This window comes from Prenolepis imparis, unplaced genomic scaffold (assembly GCF_030444845.1).
Source record: "Prenolepis imparis isolate NDT839.2.m4 unplaced genomic scaffold, iyPreImpa1.0 SCAF_4, whole genome shotgun sequence".
Classification (NCBI taxonomy): domain Eukaryota; kingdom Metazoa; phylum Arthropoda; class Insecta; order Hymenoptera; family Formicidae; genus Prenolepis; species Prenolepis imparis.
This window is the reverse complement of record NW_028141162.1, coordinates 17,372,187-17,392,208: the sequence shown is the minus strand read 5'-3', so window position 1 is coordinate 17,392,208 and position 20,022 is coordinate 17,372,187. Positions and strand designations below refer to the sequence as shown.

At 27.5% G+C, this 20,022-nt stretch overlaps 4 protein-coding genes across 5 annotated transcripts; all 4 read left to right on the top strand.

Moving 5' to 3' along the window:
• The first annotated feature begins 43 nt into the window (after nt 1–43).
• Nucleotides 44–1,651, top strand: LOC145934961 (F-box only protein 21-like). Its single transcript, XM_083035898.1, has 3 exons — nt 44–314; nt 858–1,176; nt 1,450–1,651. Exons 1-3 carry the CDS (start codon nt 225–227, stop codon nt 1,596–1,598), a joined length of 558 nt encoding a protein of 185 aa, XP_082892024.1. The 5' UTR covers nt 44–224; the 3' UTR covers nt 1,599–1,651.
• A 391-nt stretch (nt 1,652–2,042) lies between these two features.
• On the top strand, nt 2,043–7,187 carry LOC145935302 (F-box only protein 21-like). 2 transcript variants are annotated; one of them, XM_083036492.1, is made up of 8 exons: nt 2,043–2,707; nt 3,797–4,306; nt 4,431–4,869; nt 5,074–5,213; nt 5,299–5,467; nt 5,664–5,762; nt 5,972–6,293; nt 6,519–7,187. In XM_083036492.1, the coding sequence occupies exons 1-8, from the start codon at nt 2,550–2,552 to the stop codon at nt 6,680–6,682; spliced, it is 2,001 nt and encodes a 666-aa protein (XP_082892618.1). In that variant the 5' UTR covers nt 2,043–2,549; the 3' UTR covers nt 6,683–7,187. The 2 variants fall into 2 exon arrangements, with proteins under 2 accessions (XP_082892618.1, XP_082892619.1); XM_083036493.1 differs by lacking the exon at nt 6,519–7,187 and having other exon boundaries at nt 5,922–6,140.
• A 2,931-nt stretch (nt 7,188–10,118) lies between these two features.
• Nucleotides 10,119–14,430, top strand: LOC145935315 (F-box only protein 21-like). The gene is made up of 8 exons (XM_083036519.1): nt 10,119–10,511; nt 11,531–11,893; nt 11,977–12,412; nt 12,532–12,671; nt 12,764–12,956; nt 13,194–13,292; nt 13,520–13,829; nt 14,068–14,430. Exons 1-8 carry the CDS (start codon nt 10,354–10,356, stop codon nt 14,226–14,228), a joined length of 1,860 nt encoding a protein of 619 aa, XP_082892645.1. The 5' UTR covers nt 10,119–10,353; the 3' UTR covers nt 14,229–14,430.
• Nucleotides 14,431–15,101: 671 nt separating this feature from the next.
• LOC145935030 (uncharacterized) lies at nt 15,102–19,375 on the top strand. Its single transcript, XM_083036021.1, has 4 exons — nt 15,102–15,282; nt 15,661–16,182; nt 16,587–16,878; nt 17,649–19,375. Exons 1-4 carry the CDS (start codon nt 15,266–15,268, stop codon nt 19,344–19,346), a joined length of 2,529 nt encoding a protein of 842 aa, XP_082892147.1. The 5' UTR covers nt 15,102–15,265; the 3' UTR covers nt 19,347–19,375.
• The last annotated feature ends 647 nt before the right edge of the window (nt 19,376–20,022 follow it).

Here is a 20,022-nt window from a genome sequence, read left to right as displayed (position 1 = left end):
AAGCAGTGGTATCAACGCAGAGTACTCAATTACTATATCATATATGATTTCTATTTATTTTAACACTAATTAATATACTTGTAAAGATAAAGACAAAGATGTGAGTCAATGAGACACGTTTTACACATAAGCTGAAAGAATTATACAATTGTTCCTTTTATGTTTGTAATTAAAGCTCTCTTCACGTTTAATCATTGCTTATTTTTAATTCTTTTTTTCAGATAATGAAAAAGTTGATGCAAATATTTATAGATGTAACAAGAAACAACACTTCGTTTAATATGCATGACGTGAAATGCTTCGAAATAGCTATGGTATGTTAGCACTATATATAGAGTGATTACTATTAATACATATATATATGATAATAATAATAATTTCTCTGAGAATTCTCTCGGTAACACATACAACTATACATAAAAATTATAGTTATTTATAATTTTAGTGCTATGTATACTATAATTTAATGTCTCAGGTAGAACATAAAACTCATAATGACGTCATAATGACATCATCATGATTTTATTCATCACTTAAAAGTTTTCTGGACAAAAATGATTCAAAAATGATTTAAAGATGACAAAAGTAATCATTAGATTTAAATCCCCTTAATATAAAATAATTGCATTATATGATGACTTTTAAAAAGTTTATGTTGCTTGAATAATTGTTAGAATATGTGTGAACAATAAACAAATAACTGTAATATATAAAAAATTTTTTCCAAAATCACTTTTAAATGACGTCATCATGATGTCATTATGAGTTTTATGTTCTACCTGGGGTACTATAAGAATATATTAAGGAATTAATTGAGACAAGAAAAATCATTTGAAGTCTAATATTACACTTGCCAGCTTAGTGTTTGCAGGAGCAAAATAGAGCAGTTAAATTTAAGGCCGGAAAACGTAAAATTTGCAGTAGGAATGATCGTAGAACATAGCGATGAACGTAAAAATAGTTGTACCGGTGTGATTGTTGGATGGTGTCGACCAGGAGATAAGTATATTAAATGTCGCTTCTTCACAGAGAGCTTGAGCTATGATAAATTACATCTTACACATATAGACACATGTGCAATGCCGTTAATTCACTGTTGTAATGAAAGTTTTACAAAGCGACAAACAAATTACATAATTCTTGTTGAAAATAATGCAATGTGTTATGTGCCAGAAGGTATGAATATCATTAAGTCTTTATTTAAAATTATATTTGTTTATTCTAATAGCTCATCTTTCCGTACACAATATAAATTAATATTTTACTTTGTTTTATATATTTCTTACTTTGTTATATATTAGTTATATATTTGCATTTTATTTTGTTTTTCTTTTTAATTTAGTTTTTTTCATTTATTTTATTTTTATTTTATTATCTTATTTTATTTTATATTTCGTTTATTTTAGTTATTATAAATAAATAAATTTTTTATTTGCATTTTTATTTCAGACACTATATCTTTAACAACGCCCAAATGGATCAATAATAGCGAAATAGGTCGCTATTTTTCTAACTTTGATGGCACGCATTACGAACCAAATAAAACACTGGCAAGGGTTTACCCTCATGATGCTGCTGTAACCGCCAACAATATCTAAAAATTAATAATATAAATTTTATTATGTACTCCCCATCGTGCATACGTAAATATATGTGTGTACATGTATATATTTGTGTATGTGCGTTTGTGCAAGCTTCTCAAAAAATTGCAACGCAAAATAAATAGAATTTTTTTTAAATTACATTTTGCAAATATGTACGATTATTATTAATTTTACAGTTACATTGTGCTGTTATAATAATCAGTTTGACATACTTAAGAGATTGTATAAATTTGTATTTTTAAGATAAAAGTTTAATAAAAAATGCGTATTTCTCTTTAGATTGCGCATATGGTCCTGCATAAAAAAGATTAAATTCCTTTACCGAAAGAAGACCACCGAGCGAACGCGCGTGTCCGAAGCGAAACAGGTTAAAACAACCCTCTCGATTATTGATCTGTTTTCAGACATGATATAGAGTTTGCGCGATCTGAACTCAAACCTGATTTTCAATCTGATATTTTAGGAAACGATTGTTAAGGCTCTTGAACAATGCCAAGCAGGCAATAGAAACAGAGAGCAAAAAATATACACCAATAGGAGCAGGCAATAATATCCATTCCTTTTTCCTATTGGTGGATATTTTCCATTTCTTGGAATTTTCTAGGCCTGGCAATGTGCAAGAGCCTTTACGGTTTTCCTACGCCTCCAAAGATCTGGACGTGATAGATACAATAGAACGGAAATATTAGTGGTGTTCTCGTTCTCTGAGTTTCTCTTATAGGTTTTGAAGATTTCAGGACTAAGAGTTGACAGAATGTGAAAAACGTTTGTGCATAAAGCACACACTTGTGCTCTCTGTAATCGGCATATAAGAACAGAGTACATAATAATAGTATTGCAGTAGATTGGTGTGCTTTTAAAAGCAGGACATTAATTATACGTGAATAGTTTGATGCGATCGACTTAATTTAAACTTTTTTGTGCGTTTTACTGAATTTTTTCATAATGGCTACGATAATGTGTTTACCTAACGAGGTGATAAACGTCATTCTTGGCTACAGTGATATCACCATTGAGGATATCATTAATTTTAGATGCGTGTGCAAGAGATTCCGATCAGCAGCCAAATATGACGAGTATTTGAAAAAAAAATTGTTTCAGAGGTAACTCTCTCTTTGTTTGTAAATATTTTGCAATTTTTTTTTTTTCATTAATCTATCACGGGCAATGTATTACTTTTGCAAAAAATATATTTTATAAGAATAAAATAAATAAAACATATTGGAAATATAATGTAATATGAAACAAACAGATAAAAAGAATCTAATAAAATCAAAATAAAGATAAGTAGAAAAATACGAGTCCGACTGAGAGACAAGACACAGATAAGATAATGTGTAAACTGTAATCTTATAAACATTTCCTTTACTTGTTCAATTTAACATGCAATTTAACTAATGCAATTAAATTTAATTAAATTTATTTTTTCTATTAAATTAAATTTTTTAAAAATAATTTTTAAATAATTGCTCGCATTCTTTTGTTTATTCTTTGGTTGTCATTAGCCTATTTTTTTATTTATTTTTATTTATTTATTATATATATTATGTATGTTTATTTTCAAAATATATATAAAATATAGTATACAGAATATGTAATATACATAATATAAATACATATATATCTTATAATATAAAGTAAAAAACAGGAACATATTAAAAATGAGCAATTTTATTGTATTTTAATAATATTAATTTAATTATTTTCTATTATTATTTTATTTCTTTATTTTATATATTTATTTTTTATCTTTAATTACTTTTATTATATTATATTATATCTATTTATTTGCTCGTTAGTTGGCCTTTCACTATATTCCATTATTATTATTTATTGCGTTGCATTATACGAGCCTTTTTGTCTTTTTGATTTTTAATTACTTTACTTTGTTATTTTATTAATTAATTTATTAAACTATTTACATAGTGCTTTATAAATATAAAATGTGAAAATAAAATATTGTTATAGTTATTATAAAATTATAACTTAAATAAAGCTTTGTCCATTGTATTTACAATGATTTATTTTACATTTTTAGTGTAAAATATAATAACAATTTAAAATTCAAGATAATACATTTTATGAATACTATAAAATTTAACAAAGTTTTTTGTTTTAAAAATTTATTACTGTTAGCATTGTTTAGTATAAACTTCAAAAATTTATTTAAAAATTTCTTGTTTCTATTTTAGATGGTCTTCTGCGAAAAAACTTTATGACAAAAAGTTTAAAAAAGATGAACAGAAGAAAGCATTGAGTGAATTATTGCAAGACGCACGGCCTTCTTTCCGCTGCAGAACGCTCGATACTCATTTTTCCCACTTGCGAATCGAGAGAACTTCTTCTTTTTTTTTGGCGCCATTTCGCTCCGATGAAAGAGCCGTCACAAAAATTCGGCGCAGACAATCCGAAGAGGACGAACAGAATGATATAAAAAGCTTAAGCTTTATAGAAACAGGCATAATTTGTGTGAGACAATTACAAAAATATGTGTCTCAATTAATTTATAAACATTATCGTAACCCGAGTAATCTTCATCCTAATTATCATTTAATCGATAATTGTGTAGAATTTCAAGATATATTTGATTTAAATGACATAATAAAAAATTATTTTCAAGAGATAATACATCAATCTGAATATTTTCTACCATATTGTTTTGTCATTGATGAACTTAAAAACTTGGTTACACAATCTCCAAGGTAAAATTCTCAATATAAATTATAGTGCTATTAATTTTATAAATTAATATAAATTAATATAAATTAGAATTTTATAAACTAATATAAATTTACTTATTGCACAGTAAATATGTCAATTTTTCAGAACTGGTTGCGATCTAAGCGAAAGATATTGTAATACAAAAATATTATACTTCATGAGGCAATCTTTGGTGAGAAAAAAGTGGCATAGCTATGAAGGACGGCCTTCTAGAAATCAGCTTTTTGAAAGAATTGCTACTATTGTAGCACAATGGATTCAACCCCAAAAGGATGTCTTTTACTCATTCGTACAAGCGTCATTAGATAATATCGCACTAGATGCACGAAAGTACCTCAGAGAAAAACATCCCAATCATTCGATATTCTCGACCTCCGCTGAAACTCTTTCCTATTGGAAAAACCACAATATTGAAGATAATTATTGGAACGAAGCAGAAGGAATGCAGATTATGGATGCACTCCAAGAATATATATCTAACAATTTGAACTTTCAATTAAGCGAATTAAACGACCAAAATGGGGAAGACACGTGTATAGATTATGTAAGTTGTTATTAATATTATAATAATGGCCAATTATTTTTGAAGTATGTTTATATATTTTGTTATATCTTAAAAATATTTGTTATATCTAATTATAATACTAATTTATATCTAATTAAATATCTAATTTATATTATATCTAATTACAATATATAATTGTTATATCTAAAATAATTAATTTTTCTATTGTAACTTTTGGTACAGGTCTTAAAAAATAGATATGGCCAAGGAATAATTTTAGTAATAATATATCACGGCGTGGCCAGGAGACTTGGTTTACGTTGCGATATATTCGAACTGTCATGTCGCCCCTATAAATTCTTTATATTCTGGAAACCGAAATAGTAAGTGTAATATTACATTTAGAATTATTTAAACTTTTCGGTATTACTTTTATCATATACATACATAATTTTTAATTGTTCACAGTGCCAGGAATAGTTCAAAAAATGTGATAGGTTTTAACGAAGTTTTTGAAAAATTGCCAAATTATCTTATGAAACGACTATTAAATCATTGGACATTGAGATTAAATTCTGTATCTGATGTAGCAGTTAATACAGTAACAGTTAATAGAGAGGTTGTAACAGCTAAAGAGGTTGGCAATTACTCATATATATGATTTCAATTAATTTTGGTATTAATTAATATGTTTATTAAGATAAAAGCAAAGACATGAATTAATGAAACACGCTTTTTATATAAAAGAATTATGCAATCTATTGTTTTTGTAATTAAAGTCCTGTTCACATTTAATCTTTGCTTATATTAATCCGTTTAATATTCTGTTTCAGATGTGGCAAAAGTTGGTAGAAATTGTGAAATACCAAAAGAAATACATAATGGGGTTAAATTTTAATGTGCATTACTATGAATATTCCCAAATGAGTAAGGTATGTTTAGCATTATATATGCTGCATATTAATATATAATAATAATAATAATAAAATTTTTCTGATGAGATTTCTCTTTAACACATACAATTACATACAAATTATAATTATTTATAATTTAAGTAACTGCAATTTAACGTGCTGTAATAATTTATTTAGGAAATAATTGACAAGGAAAATTATTTAAAGTGTAATATTACACTTTCCAGTTCTGCCTTTGCTTTAGAAGAATACATCAGTTAAATGTAAGACCAGAGAATGTAAAATTTGCGGTTGGAATGATCGTAAAACATAGTAATGTACATAAAAATAATTGTATTGGCGTGATAATCGGATGGCATCGACGAGAAGATTATCATATTCAGTTTGTCAGAGATCCGAGACCTGATACTGAGTTCGTACATAAGGACTTATGTATAATAATGCCGTTACATCTATGTTGTAATTATTTAGTCAAAGAAAAGAAAGAGACGGAACAAACAAAGTACGTAATTCTTACGGAAAAGAATGAAATGTGTTACGTTGGAGAAGGTATGAATATCATCATTAAGATGCACTTTTATTTAAAATTATATTTGTTTATTCTACGAGCACATCTTTCTGTACATACAATATAAAATTATATCTCATATGATTTATTTTGTTTCCTTTTTTTAATGAAGTTATTTTATTTTTTATTTTATTATCTTATTTATTTATTGTTTTGTTTGTTTCGGTGACTCTAAATTTATTTATAATTTGCATTTTTTATTTTAGACGCCATAACATTAACAACGCCGAAATGGATCGATAATAGCGAAATAGGTCGCTATTTTTGTAAATTTGAAGACACGTATTACGTACCAAATAAAATGCTGGCAAAATGTTACCCTTACGACGCTGCTATAACTGCCCAGACAACAATATCTAAAAATGAATAATGAAAATTTTGTCATGTACTCTCCATTGTGCATACGTAAATATATGTGTGTGTGTGTATATATATATTTGTGTATGTGTGTTTGTGCAAGGACTTTTCTCAAAAAATTGCAACGCACATAAATAGAATTTTTTTAAAGTTACATCTTGCGAATATGTACAACATTATTACTGATTTTACTGTTACATTTTACTGCCACAATCAGTCGATCATACTTGAGATATAAACATTTAATTTTAATAATCATATTATCGATTTTTTCATAAAAATATTAATATATAATTAGAAATATATATTACGTACTAAATGAAATGCTATAAAAGCCTTTACTCTCAGGATGCTGCTATAACTGCACAGATAATAATATCTGAAAATTAATATATAAATTAAAATATATAAATTAATATATAAATTACAATATATAATATATAAATTATGTACTTTGCGTGTTTGAGTTTATGTCTGTATTCGTATTTGTGTATTAGTATGTACGTGTATATATTTGTGTGAGAACTTCTCTCAAAAAATTATAATGCAAAATAAATAGTTTCTTTAAAAATTACATCATACAAATATGTACAATTATTATTGATTTTATTAATTACATTTTACTGCCACAATCAGTAGAACACAATACCTAGACCATAATTTTAATAATTAAATTATCGATATTTTTCATAAAAATATAATTAGTTGTATCAATTAAAATTAATTAAATATTTATTAATTTTTATAAAAACAGATTAGACAGCTGAAAAGCAACACTATCGACTAAAATGTGCTACGTTTACTAGCGAAACATTTTTCATTCGGCTAACACGTCTTTCCTTTTATTATTTATCGTTATTCCCTTATTAATTATTATTTTAGACTGATATATAGATCATCTCACTTAATCTGAATAATTTTATTCAATCTTGAGTGAAGATTTTAATATACTTCTAGAAATCGATCGCCTTCGAAAAACGAACTTTTTTGTTGTAACGAAAGAAATATATTCGCAGTAAGAGAGAGATTTTAATAAGATAATTAAATTTCCTTCTGTCAAGGACTTTATCCAAAGAAATTGTAAAAAAGTGTGAATGAAGTCTGTAAAATATGTATTTTCTACTAATAATAATGTATTATTTTGCAGATTTATTTGTATTTTTCTTCATCGTTCAAGGATTATCTCGTTCTAAATGCATGAAGTAATAAAATTTAGTTAATAGATTGAGTTAAATAAGTTTTACAGCAGTTTGCTATTTTAGTTGAAAATTATCTATATACACAAAACATAAAGAAACGTTTTTAAATAAATCTAACAGTAATTTACATCAAAATGAATGTTAAAAAAGCAAACTTTTTCTCTGTCATGAATAATTTATCGCAAAACTCAGAGTATCGTGAAAGACAGTCTTATAATAATTTAGTCTTATAATAATAAATTATTAGCTTTATATAATTATTTAAGTTAATCAACGTACCGCCGAGAAACTCGCATAAGCATTGTTCTTCCTCAAAAAAGGAGATATCTCTAAGAACATTAGTTTATTTGTCGGGAAAGATCAAAATGAAGATATCGAAAATGCAAGATACGTTCCCTATCATGATTTGATCTCGAATTCAGCGTCGATTGGTTATATATTGGAGAGGAAATATTTGACAGAAAGAGATGATTTTATTGAAGCAAGAACCAGCTGATCGAGCTTACAATTAGTGACAGCGATTCCAAGCCGATTCTGCGACAACAATTTGGAAAAATGGCAGAATGTGAAAATTCCAATTTGCAGAAAGACGGGTCGTATTATAAAAACATGCAAATTCTACAAAAGTTACAACCTGATATGGTCGTGATAAGACAAAAAGCGAGAACAAGTAGAGAGAATAGTGACTATAGAAAGTTGATGGAAATTAATCGCAGTGGAAGCAGCTCGACTTCTGGTTGCATAGCTGCTAAAGCAAAGAGATTTACTAGGACCAAGAAAAAGAAAGCAATATTAAATGATTTTTATAATACATCTAAATATTCGTCATATATTTACAGTAACAAATAAATTGATAAATTTGAAATTAGAATTACATTCTCAGAATTATTATCGATCAAAAGTTACTGATAATAGAATATAGAATATAGCATTAATTCTATTAATTGTCATGAAAATTTAATAAATAATATTTCAATATTTTAATAAATTAAATTTTAAATTTAATTAAATCATTATTGTGCACTATTTAAATTCTAAAAATTCCTGATTAATTTTAACACCTTTTTGAGACTGATATCTTATATAATATTCATATATGTATAAACTTCAACATGTTTCTTATTTTCTTTTGTTAAGTATTATTTTTTGATATTTTTAATATTTTTTTACATTCTTTACAGCATAAAGCAATTATATATATATAGAAAAGTAGTTTTATAATTTATAATAATTCTGAAAAATATATAAAATATATAAAAGTATATAAAAAGTTTTAAATATAGTTAGGTGATAATAGCATATAGAATATAGCATTAATTTTCATAAATTAATGCTATATTTAATAAATTTAATAAATAATATCTCAATATTTTAATAAATTAGATTTGAAATTATTTTCGTGCGTGTTTATTTCTAAAAATTATTCCACTAATTTTAAAATCTTTTCAAAATTGATTTATTTAACCATTCTAAATAATATTTGTATATATACATCAACATGTGTTTCTTCTTTTCTTTAGTTAAATATTTTTAAGAATTTTAATATTTTTTTACATTTTTTACATGATAAAAGTATTTATATATATAAAAAGGTAGTTTTATAATTTATAATATTTCTCAAAAATATATCAAATGTTTAATTTTAAGCAGATTAATATATTGCTTAGATTTTATTTTTATTTTTACTTTGAGTTGAACGTAATTAGATCAGAAGTTGTTTTTACTATCATAATCGTAACTTAACTAAATATTATCCATTTATTAAACATAAATGTCATTTCGTTGAGTTTGTTTTTATGAATAAATCTATCTCTAATGAATAACCTGTAATAATCATTTTTCAATCCTTTTCTCTCTTTATTTCTCCTTAAATTGCGCAAGGTCTTATCTTGCATAAAAGGGATTAAATTCCTTTATCCGAAAAAGGAGCACCGAGCGAACGTTCAAAACAAAACAGGTTAATACAAACCTCCTGATTATTGATCTGTTTTTAGACACAATAGTTTGCACGATCTAAATTCAAACCCGATTTTCAATCTGATTTTGAGTAACAATTGTTAAGGCTCTTGCACAATATCAAGCAATAAGCAATATCGGAACAGAGGATAGAAAATATCCGATAGAAACAGATCATATCTATTCCTTTTTCCTATTGGTGGATATTTTCCTGGAATTTTTTATTGCCTAGCAATGTGAAAGAGCCTTTACGATTTTCCTACGAGTTACCCCTCCTCAGGTCTGGACCTAGTAGATACAATAGAATGGAAATATTAATGGTGTTCTCGTTCTCTGAGTTTCTTTGTGCATAAAGCACATGTTTTTGTGCTCTCTGCAATCGGCATATAAGAGAACAGAGTACATAATAATAGTATTCAGAAGATTGGTGTGCTTCTAGCATAAAGCACAGAATTAATTATACGCGAATACTTTGATGCGATTGACTTAATTGAAACTTTTTTGTGTGTTCTTATTGCATTCTTTCATAATGGCTACGATAATGTGCTTACCTGACGAAGTGATAAACGTTATTCTTGGCTACAGTGATATCACCATTGAGGATATCATTAATTTTAGATGCGTGTGCAAGCAATTCCGATCAGCAGCCAAATATAATAAGCATCAAGAAATAAAGTTCGTTCAGAGGTAACTCTTCTTTTGTCTGTAAATATTTTGTAATTTTTTTTCAATAATCTCTCACGCGCAATGTATCACTTCTGCAAAAAATATATTTCATATAAATAAAATAAATAAAAAACATTAAAAATATAATATAATATAAAAAACAAACAAATAAAAAGAGTCTAATAAAATCAAAATAAAAACAAGTAGAAAAATACGAGTACGCCTGATGAGAGACAAGATACAGAAAAGATAATGTGGATGTAAGCAGTGTGTAATCTTTATAAACATTTCCTTCAATTGTTCATTTTAAAACTTCACTTTAACTAATGCAATTAAATTTAGATAAATTCATTTTTTTTATTAATTAAATTTTTTAAAATAATTGTCTGCGCTCTCTTTTTTACTCTTTGGCTCTCTTTAGCCCATTTTTCTATCTATTTAAAAATATATATAATATATAAAAAAATATTAAATATATTATGTAGTATAAAAAATATATAATATATAAAATAAATACATATATAATAATAATGTGTAAAATAACACACATATATATATTGTATATATAAAATATAAAAACTCATAATATAAAACGAAGAAATAACATTAAAATAAAAAATTTTGTATTAATTTAATTATTTCTTATTGCTATCTCTTATTTTTGATATTTTATTAATTTATTTCTTATCTTTAATAACTTTATTCTTCTACTTTATTAATTAATTTAACTGTATACATATCATGTTTAATAAATATAAAAATAGTAAAAATAAAATATTGTTATAGTTAAATAAGAAGTTTAAATTGATAATGTAAATACAGCTTTGTCCATTGTATTTATACTATTGCACGTTCTTAGTGTAAAATATGTATAATAACAATTTAAAATTCAAGATTATATATTTTATATTTTCTGTCTCAAAAAAAAATAATATTTTGAGTATTAAAAGTTTTTAGTTTGAAAATTCGCTACTGTTGCAACAATACTGTTTAGTATAATTTTCAAAAATTTATTTAAAAATTTTTTGTTCCAATTTTAGATGGTCTTCTTCAAAAAAACTTCATGACGAGCAGTTTAAAAAAAATGAGCAAAAGGAATCTGAAGAGAACGAACAAAAAGATAAAGAAAGCTTAATAAGCTTTATAAAAACAGGCAAAAATTGTGCGAGAAAATTACGGAAATTTGTGTCTCAAATAATTGATAGACATTATTATGAGCCATTATTATTAAATTATTCTACTCCTTGTTTTAAGTCAATCGATAATTGTGTACAATTTCAAAACATATTTTGTTTAAATAAAGATTTAAGAAATAATTTTCATGAGATATTTAAGCGTGAAAATTTTCTAACATATTCTTTCTTTATTGATGAACTTAAAAACTTGATTACACAATCTCCAAGGTAAAATTCTCAATATAAATTATAGTGCTATTAATTTTATAAACTAATATACTTATTGCACAGTAAATATGTCAATTTTTCAGAACTGGCGATCTAACCAAAAGATATTGCAATACAAAAATATTTTACTTCATGAGGCAATATTTGGTGAGAAAAAAGTGGCATAGCTATGAAGAACGGCCTTCTAGAAATCATCTTTTTGAAAGAATGGCTACTATTGTAGCACAATGGATTCAACCCCAAAAGGATGTCTTTTACTCATTCGTACAAGAGTCATTAGATAATATCGCACTAGATGCACGAAAGTACCTCAGAGAAAAACATCCCGATCATTCGATATTCTCGACCTCCGCTGAAACTCTTTCCTATTGGAAAAACAACAATATTGAAGATAATTATTGGAACGAAGCAGAAGGAACGCAGATTATGGATGCACTCCAAGAATATATATATAACAATTTAAACTTTCAATTAAGCGATGTAAACGACGAAAATGGGGAAGACACGTGTATAGATTATGTAAGTTATTATTAATATTATAATTATGGCCAATTATGCAACAAGTATGTTTATATGTTTGTTATATCTTAAAAATACACTTGCTCTAATTAATTTTTATATTGTAACTTTTGGTACAGGTCTTAAAAAATAAATATGGTAAAGGTATAATTTTATTAATAATATATCACAGCGTGGCTAGGAGACTTGGTTTACGTTGCGATATATTACAAATATCACGTCGCCCCTATAAATTCTGTTTATATTGGAAACCGAAATAGTAAGTGTAATATTTAGAATTATTTAAACCTTTCAGTATTATTCTTATCATATATACACATGCATATATAAATAATTTTTAATTGTTCACAGTGACAGGAATCGTTCAAGAAAAGTGAGAGGTTTTAACGAACTTTTTAAAAAATTGCCAAATTATTTTATGAAAAAACTATTAGATTACATACCACTGACAATGAGTTTAGAGCCTCCACCTATAGAAGTTAATAGTAATGGAATGCATAGACTGCATAGAGTAACAGGTTATAAAGCGATAATAGCTGTAGAGGTTGGCAATTACTCATTTATGATTGTATTAATTTTATTCTATTAATTATTCTATTAATTATGTTATTAATTTTAACACTAATTAATATGTTTGTAAAGGTAAAGATAAAGGCAAAAATATGATTCAATGGAATACGCTTTTGTATATAGGTTGAAAGAATAATTATGCAATCTTTTATTTTTGTAATTAAAGTTCTGTTCACATTTCTTTGCTCATGTTTAATATCTTTTTTTTTAGATATGGCGAATTTTGCTAAAAATTTTGAAATATCAAAGAAAATATATTATGGGGTTAGGTTTTAATATATATGCCCGTGGATTTGAACAATTAAATAAGGTATGTTAGCATTATATATGCTGCATATATATTAATATATTATAGTAATATTTAAAAAATTTTCTAAGGTTTCTCTATCTGATAACACATACAATTAAATACAAATAATATATAAATAATATAAAAATTATCTATAATTTAAATAACTAATTTAACGTGCTGTAAGAGTCTATTTAGGAATTAATTGACAAGAAAAATCATTTAAAGTGTAATATTATACTTTCCAGCTCTGCCTTTACTTTAAAAGAAGAAATCAGTTAAATAGACCAGAGAATATAAAATTTGCTGTTGGAATGATCGTAAAACATAGTGATGTATTTAAAAATAATTGTACCGGTGTAATAATCGGATGGCATCGACGACAAGATGAGCATATTAAGTTTGTCAAAAATAATGATGATTGGTCTCCTGATCTGCAGAATCCAAATACGCTCTTATGTATAATGCCGTTACATATCTGTTGTAGTTATTATTGTGAAACAAATACAAATTACATAATTCTTACGGAAAATAATGAAATGTGTTACGTGGAAGAAGGTATGAACATCATCATTAAGACGCGTCTTTATTTTAAATTATATTTGTTTATTCTACGAGCTCATCTTCTGTACACAATATAAAATAATATTTTATTTTATTCTGGTTTATTTTGTTTTCTATTTTGATTTTTAATTATTTTATTTCTTTTATTTTTATTTTATCATTTTACTTAATTTATTATTTTGTTTGTTTTAGTTACTATAATATTATTTATAATTTGTATTTTTTATTTTAGACGCTATAACTTTAACAACGCCGAAATGGATCGATAATAGCGAAATAGGTCGCTATTTTTGTAAATTTAAAGACACGCATTACGTACCAAATAAAATGCTTTCAAGCCTTTATCCTCAGGATGCTGCTATAACTGCCCAGACAATAATATCTGAAAATTAATATATAAATTACATTATGTACTCTCTGTGACTTCGTATTTGTGTGTTTATATGAGAATTTCTCTCAAAAAATTGCAATGCAAAATAGTTTCTTTAAAAATTACATCTTGCAAATATGTTTGATTATTACTAATTTTATCAATTATACATTTTACTGCCACAATCAAAAACATAATACATAGACTTTAATTTTAATAATTAAATTATCGACATTTTTCATAAAAATATTATTATAATTATACATATATGTATTGTTGTATAAATTAAAATTAATTAAATACTTATTAAATTATTAGTAAGTTATTTATATGCCACTAAGGTATATATAATACTTACTAGTTTCTGAACAAAAATTTCTATACATTTTTATTCAGGACATTGATATTAAACTTATCTCTTAAATTCATAGTAAAAAAATACGATATCAATAATACAATTAAATTTTATATATAAGGTGTATTTTTCGCTAAAATCCATATATTTCATTTTATTGTATAAATGTGTATTTTTAGAATATAAGTTTAATATGAAAAAATACATATCTTTGCTCAAGAATCTATCTAGTTTAGGAACTTGTACGTTTACCTTAATTTCAAGATTTTCAAATTAAAATAAAACATTATTTACATCCTAATAAATCCGACGCTTTCTCCTTTCACGGGGAGAACCTTCAATTGTCGATCTGTCAAATCGATTTATGCGTGTGTGCAATCAGGCCTTGACGAGACAGCTGAAAGACGACACTACCGTCTACCGACGATGGACTAAAGTGTGCTCCGTTTCATTCCGCTCACACGTCTTCCCTTAATTATTCCCGATTGATATCGATCATCTCGTTTAATCTGGATAATTTTACTCAATCTTGAGTGTAGATTCCGAAATACTTCAAGAATTAGCCGATATCGATCGCTTTTGAAGTATAAACTTCATGTTTTATTGTAACGAAAAAAATATATTCAGTGGAAGAGATAAATTTTAATAAGCTAATATATATTGAGATTCTGTCAAGGACTCTCTCCAAGAAAATCGTAAAGAAGAATGAATAAGTCAGTAAGGTATGTATTTTCTTAACTCTGTAATAACATTGCATTATTTTGCAAATTTATTTTTATTTTATTTCATTGTTTATGAAGAATTTTCTCGTTCTAAATGCGAAAAGTATAATAAAATGTAGTTAATAGCATAAGTTCAATAAGTTTAACAGCAATTTTCTCATTTTTAATTATCTATAAAATATCTATATATACACAGAAAATGAAGGAACTTTTAAAATCAATCTAGTTATAAATTATATCAAAATGAATGTCACAGAGAAAAGCAATTTTTTTTCTCTGTCATGAATAATTTATCTCAAAACACAGAGTGAAAAAGTCTTATCATAAATTGATCTTATAATAATAAATCTTATAATAATTGGCCTTATAACAATTTAGGTTAATGGACATATCGCCGAAGAATTCGCACGAACAGTGCTTCTCCCAAGAGAAGGAGAAAATCTTTAAGAACATTAATTTATCTGTCGGGAAAGATCAAAATAAAGATATCGAAAATACAAGATACGTTCCCTATCATGACTTGATCTCGAATTCAGCGTCGATTGATCATATTGGAGAAGAAATATTTGACAGAAAGACGGAAGTGATTTTATTGAAGCAAGAACCAGTTGGTCGTCAGCTGATCGAGCTTAGTGACAGCGATTCCAAGATGATTCTGCGACAACAATTTGGAGAAATGGCAAAGTGCGAAAATTCCAATTTGCAGAACGACGAATATGAAAATATGGAAATTCTACGAAAGTTACCGCCTGATACAGTCGTGATAAGACAAGAAGCGAGAAGAAATAGGGAGGATAGCGACTATAGAGAGTTGATGGAAACAAATAGCAGTGGAAGCAGCTCGACTTCCGGTTGCTCAGCTGCTAAAGCAAAAAGATTCACCCGGGCCAGGAAAAAAACGTAAGCGATAAAAGATTTTTCTAATAAATCGATGCAAAATGTTCGTCATATTTACAATAACAAATAATTAATAAATTTGAAATTAAAATTACATTTTCAGACTTATTATCGATCAAAATATAGTTAGATGATAATAGCATATAAAATATATAGCATTAATTTTCATGAAAATTTAATAAATAATATTTTAATATTTTAATAAATTAGATTTTAAATCATTATTGTTTCCTCTTTTTTCTTTGTTAAGTATTTTTCATAATTTTAATATTTTTTTTACATTTTCTACATCATAGAGCATTTATATATATAAAAATGTAGTTTTATAATTTATAATATCTCTCAAAAATATATCAAAAGTTTTTCTTTAATATTAAGCGAATTAGAATATCTCTATTTATTTTTAGTCGTGATACTGTAGAGGTGAGACGAAATCCCATGCGGGTATCCAAGAAGAACAAGGAGTTTCCTCCATCCAAACAACGACTATTAGTCAACAGTAGGAGAGAAATTTGCGCCAATTATGAATCCAATAAACATATTAAATCAGTCACGATGCCGTACATGAAAACTAGATCAGTAACACGGAAAATGTATACTGTGGGTGCGACTTATCAGGCGCCTACCAAAAAAGATGAGACCGAATGGAAAGAATGGCCTGCGCATGGAATGCACGAAAGACCGGTTTATCATCCCCAAGTAAGAAAGATTATCTTTCCTAGCTATATAACATTATTATTTTTTATATATTCTTTGTATCAAATTATATTCTTAAAAGAATTGTCAACTAGATAAAATATGTTATGAATCTCATCAAAATAATCAATCTTAAATCTTTAAAAAATTGATATTTTCCAGAATCCTGAACATTTTTAAATTTAGAAAATCTTAAATCTTAATATTTCTTTATTTTATAGTAAAATACCATATGTTCTAATCTTATAAAGATCAAACAGATAAATTAATTAAAAATGTCTTATTCTATCATTAATTATTAATAGGTGAAAATAAAAAAACAATCTTTTTCAATAAATCAAATACCATTATATATTATAATCCTATACTATAAAGATTAAACAGATAATTTAATTTAAAAAGTCTTATCCTATCAATAATGAATGGATAAAAATAAAACTTCTTAACAAACTAAAATTTCTCAAAGAAGAAAAGAAGTAATTATTGTAATCTTAATAGCTGTAATTTTTTAAATCCTTAGATAATATTAATTATACTCTCTTTCTCTCTTTAATATAATTTAATATAATTTAATTCTTAATAGAAAAAATATATAACTTATGAATACTTAGAAAGATAAAATAAATAGCAATTTTCGTCAATAATTTTTCTTAAAAAAAAAAAAAAATTCAATACTACAAATTTGTTTTTTAAAAATATGAAAAAGCCCCATTATTTCCGATTACGTCTTTTATATGATCTCATGATCTTTATATGATCTGCTTATTCTCCAGGCTGGTCTGGCAGTGGAGTACCTAGGAAGATGCTTCACCAGCCTCGACGGATTATCTCTCTGCGAGATTCTCGACGAGCCGGAAATCGAAGTGGTCGCGGTCGATCCGCATCGCGATCGACGGGCCTCTTCCGTGGAGAAGAAGCCGAAGGGAAGGACGAGGGTAAAAGGCAGAGGCTCGTCGAATGCCAAAGTTACGTGGAACGCTTACTTCTCCGAAAAAGACACGTCCTTCGAGACATGCATGCACGGAAGTCTTCACTGCGTACTCGGTTATTGCTCGCAAGTCATGGCACCAGCTTACAAGCAGGCTGTGGAGGACAAGATGAAGTTAACAGTCTCCGCATCGAGGACGAGCTCTGCGGAAACATCGTCGAGGACGACAAATTTCAAGAATAACGAGAATGTCGCCAAGTTCGAAAAGGCAAAATTGATCGAAGCTATTGCTGTAGCGCAGAGTGTTCAGAATAAAAATATTACGAGTAACACGAATCGAGGTCGAAGACCCGTCGCGACTTATCCGTCGTCTTCAGCAACGTACATACCAGAAGTACGGAGGACGATCGTGGAGAGTAACAACTCGAAAATTATTCCGCAGAGCGGAGAGACGATCGGGATGAATTTAAAACGGATCTTGCGAGATACCTCGAACAGCTCTTTGATCTTGCTAAGAAATGCGAAAACGAGCGGCGAAGATTCCGCAGCAAAGGACGTCTTCAGTCCAGTCAAGTTGGAAAACGTGTTTATCAACGACAAGGCATCGACTGACGTGTCATCGATCTACAAGAACCTGGTTTTTGCCGGCAAGCCGGCTTTAGACCACGCGGAATCATCGACGAAGAATAATCTGTACACCTTGAAGAGATATTCCACAAATACTCGAGAGAATACGATAAAGAAGACTTTTCTGGAGAACCAGTTGGAGAACGAGAAGACCGTCCAGGCTACGAAAGAGAACCACAAAGGCAGAAACGCTAATAAAATAAAGATTATTGGCAGAGAGTCAACCGATCAAGTGCTGATGATGAAGAACAGCGCCAACAAGAATGAGACCTCGGAGATCGCGAGAATCCTATCGGAATACAACAATAGCACGTTGAGAAAGTCCGCGATACACAATCGAATCTACGATTCGAGGAGTATGAATGCAAATATGACGAATTCGAGCGCCAACAAAGCTTTGCCGAAGAACTTCTGGCAGAAAGATATAATAACAGTAGAAGAAAATCAAAACTTCGCGATTGCGGATATAAATTTGGATCTCGGTCTCACGCAGGAAAAATGGAAGAGATACAATCCGACGTTAGGAGAGAAGACCAAAGGCAACGAGATCGCTAGCAGCTGTCAAAGTGCTCGGAACAGCTGTTCGATGTCATCGGAGAATAATCAAGTCCCTCTCGCGGATCGACAAAGCTTAAACACATTGAACAAATACGCGAGAGAGAAGTCTGCTGCTAGATCTTGCAAGGAGCGCGAAATTGTTGTGACTGCAGCAAAACTGCGGCAGGGAAAGGCTTCATTCGAGGACGAAATGGATATCTCGACGACGGAACCCTTGCAGGAATTGTTGGAGAACACTGCGATCTTGTATTGTGCTGCCACTGGGGTTCACCAAGATGACCTGTCAAACTATATCGACACTCTTGACAGCAAGCAGAGCATTCAGTGGCTAGAAAGTTGGAATAACTCTGTCGTGTAAAACGTTGAAGATGAAATAATCTTTTACTACAAGCGTTATATTATAGTTGAATTTAAAAGTTACGTTTACTTATTATAAAGAAATTTTTTTTTACTACAAGATATTTACGTAGTAATAAGTTGCGATATATTTTTTTCCGTTTATTTTATTCCATCTATAAAAACAACATACATAAAACATTGATATATATATCAAATATGAGTAATATATATATTATTAATTATAATATACATTTATATTTTAATTGTAACAAGTATGTCATTATTCTCTTAAAACATTTTATTGAATAACATTATGTTAAATTTTTTTGAGATTTTTCCAATATTTGTTGTCAATTCTTTTAATTTTGATATGTGTAAACTCATTATCATTAGGATATTATGTAAGTTACACACAAATTGAATTTTCAGAATAAATGTCTATACACCAAGATTTAGAATTGTGCTGGACAGTTCAAGACTTGTAAATATTTGACATGTATAAAGGAATAAATAAATTAAGAATAAAAATAGATTGTACAACATTAAATAAAAAATATGTACAATATTAATGCACACACACAAATACAAGATAAAATAAAATATAATATAAAGCTATATTTTTATTTATATTTATATATTTATTTTTATAGTTACATATACATACATATATATATATTTATATGTATGTAATTATA